The sequence below is a fragment of the Castanea sativa genome, chromosome 7 (assembly GCF_040712315.1).
Source record: "Castanea sativa cultivar Marrone di Chiusa Pesio chromosome 7, ASM4071231v1".
Lineage (NCBI taxonomy): Eukaryota > Viridiplantae > Streptophyta > Magnoliopsida > Fagales > Fagaceae > Castanea > Castanea sativa.
In genome coordinates, this window is record NC_134019.1 from 11,204,885 (window position 1) to 11,215,414 (window position 10,530).

The following is a 10,530-nucleotide window of genomic DNA, read 5'->3' on the forward strand; positions in this document are numbered from 1 at the left end:
CTTTGCATTGAAATTATTAGCTTGTATGTCGGAATGTTCATTCATTGTGTGACTAATCGTTGTGGTCACTATTTATAGTGATTGTTTGTGTTCGGTTAAGCCATGCTTTATTGTTATATTCATTATTGCTTAATCACATTGTGCTTGCTTCATATGCATTTCAAGATTTCTGCTTACAATGATCTTCTTGTGTTATTTTTTCAGGAAAACTTGTCTGTATGGTTCAAGATCTTCACAGGATCTAGAGTTAGGTATGAGTGAGTTTTGGCAACTATTCCTAACTCATGTTTTGAGTCTAGAGACTGTTTTAGGGTTTTGTCACGGAATAGTCAAAGGGGGAGATTGTAAGGTTGAATTTATTCAACCATGTGTAAGCTTTATTCAACCATGTGTTGACTTTATTCTGTGCCAAATGCCACACATGTGAAGCATACAGGAAACTAAAGGGTCATAACAATTGAAGCACTACAGGACAAAAATGGACAGTCTGGCCTAACAGTTATTTCGCGACTCAAACTCATGAAGAACACCTTGTTTTGCAGAAAAGTGACTTTTCACATTCCTCATGTACCTTATTAAAATACTCTTATACTCACGAAATGTAGAGAGCTTCTAGAGAGAGAAACCCTAGAGAAAACCAAGATTGACTCATCCACAATCTTAGACATTTGATTCTCCAAATCCCTCTACTTTCACCCTTTCCATTGACATACCCTTGAGAGGTTCATTAGCCAAATCATTTTCTCACCATACCCATATTAGTGAGGAGGTAATTTCATGCTTGGGAAGTAGTTCGGAGATGACCAAATTATTTTATTGATGCAATGGGCTTATTGCGAGATTTGGAAAGCTAAAGAAGACACAGTTAGGCTTAACCTTGTTGGAGCAAGAAACTTGGAGGGCTTAGGTGCATTGGGTAGACTAGGCTTAGAGGGTCTATTGCTATTCATGTATCTCAACTTTATTCTTTAGTGGATTATTTCACTGCTTAGAGGGCGACGAAGAGGTTTTTCGCCGATTTTTTCAGTTTGCTCTTCGATAACATGTGCCAGTGTTATCTTTGTATTTGCATCTCTCTAATCTTTACTCTTGACTTTTAACTACTGTTGTGTTGTGATAAATTATGGTTTAGAGTTGTTTATATATATGGGTATTGCTTGTACTTATCATTCTGTACATCTATTATTTGAGTATAAGCTTGTGTTGGTTATTTTGAAATTAGGGTCTAAACATTCATTAGTGTTTTATACACTAAGTGAACATTCACTTTTGTTATGAGAAAAACTTAACCACATAAAAGAATTAGAAAAAACTCTAGCATCCTGTACGATATTCCCAAAACCAGCCAAAGACAAAGCTTCATCTGCAAGTACATGTATAATCATCTCAGAATCACCTTCAAATATGGCTTGTGTAATCCTAATTTACAAAGCAAATTCTAGGGCACTTGCGATTTATTCTTATGATTGTCTTAATTAGCAAGTCAGCCACTGATGAAGTTTCATGCAATTTATTCTTATGATTGTCTTCATTTTGGCCTTGAATAACTTGAATTTTTATCAAGTGCCTTAAAGAATTCAGTCGTGAAACTTTCTTAGAAGTGGCTAACAGCTAACTTCACACTCTTAATTATAGATAACTTCCTATTACAAGTTTTTTGAAGTTCACATAAATCTTTTCATTTTTCTTCCGAAATGATTTTAAACTTATCAAAAAAAAAAAAAAAAAAAGCTCTTTGAAATTTTGAAAAGAATCACTTACATTTTTATTATTAAATAAACATAGTATACTTTAATAGATTATCAATAAAAATTATATAATAATTATTTTATTCATGATTTAAAAATTTCTCTAAGGTCTGCGTGAATTAATTTTAACAACTCATATTTCTTTCAACGCTTTTATTTATATATATATATATATATATATATATATATATATATATATTTGTGTTTGTGTTTTTGCTCGATATATGCTTCACATTTTTTAAAATCTCTTAATATTATTGATTTCCACATATCTATTATTAAGAATTTAACTTGACACAAGTGAGCATGCCAATAATTCAAGATGTTTGCCCATATATAAATTAATTTAAACCAACTCAAGGTTTTTCATGTTAACACTTAGTCTGTTACCAACACAATTATTTTAAGCCTAATGAAATTGAAATATACTTTCATAATTTTTTTAAGACAAAATTGTAGGAGTAACTTTCAACATTTAAGAAACGAAATTCAAATTTGGACAACATTTTATAGAGAAAAGGTAAATTTCAACCTTCTGTCACTGATTCTTAAGTCAATTGGCCTCCAAAAATTTTTAAGTTTTATTTTTATGACATTAATGAATACATGATTTCATGATTCCTGATTTTGAAGAATAAAATTATTTTAAAATCTAACGACGCATTAACTTTCTAGTGTATTAAGACGTTTTCTAACTTTGGCTTTTAATATTATGGCGACTTTGTCACGTTCAACTATTCGTTGAAATAAAATAATATGAGGGTTGATCGAGTGCACTTCCATTTTATTTTATTTTAATAACTTGATCAAAGTGCAGTTCTAGTTCCCATTTTTTACTTTTGCAAATAAAGCAACCCACATTGAAAATTTCTTGTTTAACTTCAACAATGATAAAGAAGAAATAGTCAGTCCCTTTTAACATTTCCAATTAGTATGAAGCTGAGATTTACTATAAATAAGTAATGCATGGTCCATACTTTGAACCCATCATCCTCTCATTTCCTTCCGAAAATGTCTTCCTCACAGCTCACCTTTTCAATGTACCTGCTAACCTTTGCTTTCTTTCTCCAAACCATTTTTGGAGTCAGCCCCCCTCTCTACAATATTTGTTCAGGCTCTGAGAACTTCACCACCAATGACCAATATGAATCAAACCTAAGAAAGCTCTTAGGTAATCTTAACTACCAAACCCCTCCTCTTGGTTTTGGTCTTGGTTCAGTAGGTTGGTACCCATACCAAACTTATGGGCTTGCTCTTTGTCGTGGAGACATTGCAGCCGCAGATTGCAAGGCGTGTGTTAATGATGCTAGCAACGAAATTCTCAAACGTTGCCCATATGACAAAGGTGCAATTATATGGTACGATAATTGTCTTTTGAAGTACTCAAACAAGGACTTCTTGGGTCAAATTGATAATGAAAATTGGTTCTCTTTGTTGAATGTGCAAAATGTGAGTGAGCCAACAATATTTAACCAAAAGACTAGGGAGTTATTGAGCCAACTAGCCAAGGATGCATCTTTCACTGTCAAAAAGTATGGAGTCGGAGAGCTAAACCTAGGATTGGGAGAATCAACCAAACTCTATGGCTTGGCTCAATGCACGTGGGACCTTTCTACCACTGAATGTTTTCAATGTCTTGATGATGCAATCGGTCAACTTCCTAGTTGTTGTGATGGGAAACAAGGAGGAAGAGTTGTTGGTGGGAGTTGCAACATAAGATATGAGATTTACCCATTTGTCAGTGCTTAATTCGATGTGGAGTGCTCTAGGTTTCAGGTGCCTTTTTCATGATCTCACTTTGGAGGGATACTCAAGAATAATGATCTATGATTCTTTAATTTTCTTCGAACCAATGTAATTATATAATTCATTGCCAATAAAATTAATTTGTTTTGGTTTTCTTGATTTGTTTACGTCAAATAATTCAATAAGAATCTCTCGATTTAGGGTGATAGGTGTTGTTAGTTGAAGCTCCATTATGACACTCACTATCCAGGAGCACAAAAACTCACAATTCACTCAAGGTGAGGTTCTCTACGCGCTTGCACTAACCACAGGCTTTTACCTTTCTTTTCCAACGGTAATTTATTTTGATGGTTGAATATATCCTTACTACAATTATTATAGTTTTTTTTTTACGGGGCCCTCGATGAAAAACATGACACTTGAAGTCTGAATTGCCAACAAATATGAGTGGAGTTAAAGTACACAGAACAGGCATACATGGATCTCGGATGTCGGATGTTGGTCCTCTAATAAGGACGTAAGCAAGAATTATAATGGCTAGGTTACAAGGAGAGTATAGGAAGACAATGCATTTTTAGAACGAACTTATTACGACTTGAGTAGAGGAGCGGCAATTACTAGAGCTGGATTTATTATAGTCAGACTTATCAGTGCGCATGGAAGAGGCAATAGAAGGGTTAGCTGTCAACATGGTAAAGCTTTTTTTGGACTTGCAAGCTCTGTAGACGAGTCTTCTCACAAGCTAACTCATTAAGGGCTAGGGTGGGAGGAGAGCGATTAAGCAGCTGACTGCAGAGAGGCTGAGGCTCATAGTCATTATGCAAAGCTATCAAGAATCGGTAGAGAGGGACTGATCTTGTTATACAGTGTACTTGGCTCGATAGGTGGGAGTCCCAAATTATATGAATGGCATAGTTTAACCATGAGTTGATATTCCTTGGAACCATGAGGAGCAAAATAGTGTTTGTCTAGCATATATGGTAACAACCTAAGGAAAAATACTAATCATATTTACGATTATATCTAAAAGGTACAATTAAAACTTTTTATAGTTGTTAATAAAACTCAAATCAACCAACACAAAAAAACAATAAAAATTCAACTTTCATAAATTCAAAATCAACCCTACTAGTCAACAGTTTCCAATAATGGTTCAAACCATGGGTTTCGATTGCAAATCATACTCAAGGCAAGTATGGTCAAGTCAGATCGGTTAATATGAACCGAAACCGATGTGGAACTTGGTGTTGACATGACAATTTTCATGCCACATAAAATGATGTGGGAGGTAACATGGCTATGCTGATGTGGCAATAGAGCTAGAATGGTAGTGCTGCCATCGCAGATGTTGTTGATAGGTGATGTTGACTTGACCTTAGGGCTGACATGGCATTCTATGAATGTTACAAGTCTCAATAACATGTGCTTGGTTGTTGGAGATACTGTGGCATGTGAGAAGATGGCGTCAATAGCTGGGATCACCATGATTCTTCCACCAATGGCGGTGGTGAATTGTATGGAGGCTCAGAGACAAAAAAATTTTAAGTGTGGCAACAATCTTGTAGTGATGATGGTGGTGAAGGAAAGACGGTGATGGTAGGCCTGACAAAGCAAAGGTAGTAGAAAAATGCCAAGGAAGACAAACTATTCTTGAATAAAGAAATATCAAAGTGTGTGTGTGTCTCAAATACCATGTTAGAATGGAGGAGAAATTCTCAGTGTATTGACTTCTGTGTAAAACGGTACAAGGACATTAGTGTTGTACAAGTAACAGGAATCTTGTATGATTAAATTATAATAAGATTGAGTCCCGGTTAGACTTTGAACTAATAAGAACGCTTTAGAAATTTCATTTTAATTATTGTGGCAATTTTCTCATCTTCTACCTTTCATTTCAATAAAATATTAGGGTTATCAAGTGGTTTTTCTATTTCATGGATAAGTTAGATTAAATAATACAGATTTAGCTTTCCCAGTTTTGACTTTTTGTAAAGAACACAGTGCAGTTTTGAAAATTTCTTGTGAATTTGACATGTTATTTAGAAGAAAAAGTCAAACCTTTTAATGTTTCGGCCATATATTGAAGCTAAGATTTACTATTTATAACCGCTGCATTGTCCATAGTTTAAACCCATCAACCTTCTCTGATTTCCTCTTGAAAATGTCTTCCTCGCACTTCACTTTCTCCATCTACTTTCTAACCTTTGCTCTCTTTCTCCAAACCATTTTTGGAGACAGCCCTCTCTTCCATATCTGTTCAAACTCTAAGAACTTCACTACCAATGACCAGTATGAAAAAAACCTGAGAAAGCTCTTGGGTAATCTTAACTACCAAACCCCTCCCCTTGGTTTTGGTCTTGGTTCAGTGGGTTGGTATCAGTACCAAACTTATGGGATTGCTCTTTGTCGTGGAGACGTAGTAACCACAGATTGCAAGACGTGTGTAAATGAGGCCAGCAACGAAATTCACAAACTTTGCCCGTATGATAAAGGTGCAATTATATGGTACGACAATTGTCTTTTGAAGTACTCAAACAAGAATTTCTTAGGTCAAATTGATAATGAAAATTGGTTCTCCTTGTTGAATGTGCAAAATGTGAGTGATCCAACAATATTTAACCAAAAGACTAGGGAGTTGTTGAGCCAACTACCTACGGAGGCGTCTGTCTCTACAAAAAAGTATGCAGCTGGACACAGAGCTCAGAGAATCAACCAAACTCTATGGCTTGGCTCAATGCACATGGGACCTTTCTAGCAATGATTGTTTTCAGTGTCTTGATGATGCAATTGGCCAACTTCCAAGTTGTTGTGATGGGAAAGAAGGAGGGAGAGTTGTTGGTGGGAGTTGGAACATAAGATATGAGATTTACCCGTTTCTCAGTTCTTAATATTGGATTCAGGAGTTTGTTTATGATTCTTACTTTTAGAGAGAAATAAAGGAATAATTCTTTGTAGTTCTTTATTTTTCATTGGACGAATGTAATTATAAAATTCATTTTCAATAAATTGAATTTAATTTTGCCGTTTGATAAATGAAGTGGTGATTCCATTTGTAAGTCACCCGATTTAGAGGTATAAGTAATATTGTTAGTTGTGCCTCCATTGTGTGATATACTATCGAAGAGCACCAAAAATCCTATGTATTAATTGTTCATTGATCCTGCATCATGTGATATCCTATCTAGGAGCACCAAAAATCCCAATCCACCTGGTTGCAATTTTCAACACAATTGCACTTGCTAAAATTGTTAGTGATTGAGTGATGAGCATAATCATATAAGAGAGAGCTAACATGGAGATTTATGTGGTTCAGCTTGATGCCTATATACATCCAAAATGAAAGTCCTTGGCAGCTAGATATTTGACATTAAGCTCTCGTTTAAAATGAATTCCATGTAGAATTTATATGCTAGAAAACTCAATGTTAATTTGCTTATTCTACAAGAAAATTGGCCTACAATTGGATTGAACCACTTGGACCATAATATGTCTAACAGCACTAACCACATGCTTTTATCTTTCCTTTCCCTTAATAATTTATTTTGACAGTTGTTTCCTTCGCTACATTAACTATAGCTTCTTGTTGAGGTCCTCAATGAACAAGATGAAACTATAAAGTGTGACTCGCGAATGGGTGTTAGTGGAGCGGAGCACCAATGTTCTTCAAAGCCAGGATTATCAACTAGTGGATTTTTTTTGAAAGCCAATGTTCGCTACCTAGTTGTTTAGATTTGTTCTACATAGTCAAGGATCGCAACCTAAGCGTTCAGTTTGATTCTTAATTTGTTTTCCAAAGGAGGTCAATGTAGCAATTAGGTAAAAGAAATAAGAAATTTCCTAGGAGTTTGTTATTTGTGAGAGAAAACTATTTCGGTGTATTGAGTTTGGGTTTTGTGAGAGTGTCTTTACGCCAGCTTTGTATCTTGTATTTGTTAGTGAAATTTTCTCATTATCATCGCTTGTGAACATTGGCAAAAGGTCGAACCACATAAATCCTTAGTCCTCTCTCTTTTGTGTATGGTTGTCTATTCTTCTTTTGGGTTCTTTCCTATTATTTAGTTTGGTGATCTTTCTAAAGTCATAATATTGTCATAATCATCCAATGTGTGAGTGCTATTTGAAAGTCATTTCCTACTACAACTGGTATCAAAGCTTTAGTTATTACAAAAAAAATAGTATCAAGGTCAATGGCTTGATGGGCAAGTGTTTGTTAGTAGGTACAACCATATAAAATGAGAAAAACTATCATGTTAGCTCTACCCCTGGTTGAGTAAAGGTTCTCTACTAGTTGTGATTGGTGAGTCAAGGTAATTGTGCATATTGGTAACTCTCATAGTTGTACAAGGAAGACTCATGACTCCACCCATCGTCAAACAAAGAACATTCTATTGGTGATAGTAATGCTTAACATATGGTATTTGAGCTTGTTTATTGTAATAGGGGAAGCTCTAATACCAATTTGTTATGGGAAATAGCTTTTGGTATTCCGACACAAGATTTGTTCTCTTTTTTAGACCCATGTACACTTAGATTGTTTAACCTAATAAATTAACCAAGTTGACACTAAGGCTTATTATACAGATCTAAGTTAAACATATATAATCATATCACACAGTGCGGAAAAGTAAAAGAGACAGGCGATATGATTACCTAGAAAAACCAATTAAACCAATAGTTTTAAGGTAAAAAACTTGGGGAGGATTTAACCTAATCTATCCTCAGAGTAACAAATTCACTATAATAGAATGGAAGTTTTACAATAGATTTAAACTCTAAATCTAAAGCTACCTCTTGTAGTACTTACTCACACAACCACGTGTAGCTTCGAATCCACAGACTCTTCTATCTAAATTTACAGAATACAAACACTCCCGCTTGTGACTCTAAGATTCCACTCAAAGTTTTAAATCATCAGCTATGTATAATCTTGTATGCAGCAACTTAATCCACCAGCTCTTGAATACAGGTCTTCTTTCTGATAGATGCTTGTTAAGTTAGAAGGCTACGGAAACCTCACAAATCTCACATAAATTACTCATAAGACTTCCAAGAACTTCTGAAACGTATTTGAGTTTTTCTTTTTATACCTAGTAGTATTGGACACAAACCCTAGACGTTTTCACGGGCTTTGGGCCTGATTTAATATCTACAGACAATGATCTTCGATTGGTCGAGCCTTTCTTTTGATCGGTCGAGCTTGGCAGAACCAGAATTCTTCTTTTTGCAGTTTGACTTTTCTTGAATATTGACTTAAACCTATATGAGCAATGTCTAACACTTAAACTAGACATGTTTTTGTTTTTGGTTTGCCATCTTACATAAAATTAGATCATAAACATTTGTTCCTAAATATTTAGAACCTAACAAGATTGATGGTGAAAATACCATGGATTTAGAAATTAAAGATCATTGAATATAAATAATAGAAATGAGCAAAAAGGTGGAGAAAAGTTGGATATTTTGCACTCTTTTCGTTAATATCTAATGTGAAATTTCACTACTTAACTAACCACCACTCACACATGAATATTCTAACATCTATAAGATGGAGTCATGAAAAATAGAGAGAGACCTCAAAGGAAAAGTGAATGGCAAAGAGAAAGTGAATTTAGGAGAGGGGGGGGGGGGGAGTTGTACTATTATCATTGATCAATTATATAGCTTGCTTTTGTTTATATTTTGTTTATATTAATACTAGTGTGTAGCCCTGTGCATATATACGAGTACAATTAAAAATAATCATAATTATACGGTTTAAATTATACATGGTATTAGTTTATACTTTTTAGAATCATATATATATATATATATATATATATATATATATATATATATATATACACACATATATAATTTAGAATTTATTTAGTATTATACTTTTTGGTTTTTGCACCCAATAATTCATTTGCCACAAAAATTAAAAACTTAGATGGCCACGTGGTGGAAAATTGGACTCAAATTGAAATCCAATTTAGAATCGAATTAGATTTAGACTATTCAATTTTTACACTCAATAATTCACTTGACACAAAATTAAAAATTAAATGGGACACGTGTCACAAAATTTAGAATTAATTCAATTAAAATCTAATTGGATTTTTTTCACCAAGCTTTGGCTATATATATATATATATATATATATATATATATATATATATATGCACACACACCATGTTGAGTATGCTAGAATAGAAGAGGAAGTTGAATCATAAAGTATAGAACACAAGAACATTAGAGTTATATGGTTCAACCTAATAGCTTATGTTCACAGAGAAAACCCTTAAGGGCTAGACATTTAATATATGAGAATATAGTACAAATTATGTATTACAATAAACCATAACATGATATATATATATATATATATATAATAAGCTAAACCTTAGATTAGCCATACATTAACTATGTTTAATAAACTTCTAGTAAAAGTAGGAGACTTGACTTGCACAAATCAAAGATATTGGACTTGGGCTAATATATCTCTAATAATATATTTACAGTCTAAGAAAGAAGATGAAATGAAAGCAACTCAACTTTGTTACAATAATTTACAACCGATTGTTAACTGCACTAACACACCGCCTCACTAATTTAACAGGTTGCTTGCTTGGATGCTTAGTCATTTTTTCAAGCTGCAACAAGTGGCTTATGCTGATTGCAACAGTGAGAGTACTAACCACTTGTGCTAATATGGCTTTGAAAACATATATATAATTCACTTTCTGGTGGAGGTGGAGGAAGAATCATACATACTCTGACCAAGTTTTTCTCTTTAAAAAACATATACTTGGCCAACAGATTTAAAAATAAAAAAATGAAAGGGTTTTGTATTTTATTCCATCATTGCATCTGAATCAAACATTATTGTTAAAAGTCTGGGGCATTCTCCATCCAGCATGTACATGCTATGTCTAGCGAATAAATTGACTAAGAATTTCTTCCCGATCAGAATTTTGTGCCACAATTTTTATCATAATTTTGAAGAAGAAGATAATAAGAAGCCACTTATTACTTTTATATGAATCTATTATTTTAT

The 10,530-nt window shown here is 33.8% G+C and overlaps 1 protein-coding gene and 1 pseudogene across 1 annotated transcript; both read left to right on the forward strand.

Annotated features, from left to right (window-relative positions):
* The first annotated feature begins 2,747 nt into the window (after positions 1-2,747).
* Positions 2,748-3,663, forward strand: LOC142644687 (antimicrobial ginkbilobin-2-like protein). Its single transcript, XM_075819261.1, has one exon. It carries the CDS (start codon positions 2,760-2,762, stop codon positions 3,495-3,497), a length of 738 nt encoding a protein of 245 aa, XP_075675376.1. The 5' UTR covers positions 2,748-2,759; the 3' UTR covers positions 3,498-3,663.
* A 1,992-nt stretch (positions 3,664-5,655) lies between these two features.
* LOC142642205 (antimicrobial ginkbilobin-2-like protein) lies at positions 5,656-6,382 on the forward strand (annotated as a pseudogene).
* Positions 6,383-10,530: the final 4,148 nt, after the last annotated feature.

Excerpts from the sequence above, each read along its gene's own strand:
- LOC142644687 (XM_075819261.1), top strand. The coding sequence starts at position 2,760 with ATGTCTTCCTCACAGCTCACCTTTTCAATGTACCTGCTAACCTTTGCT.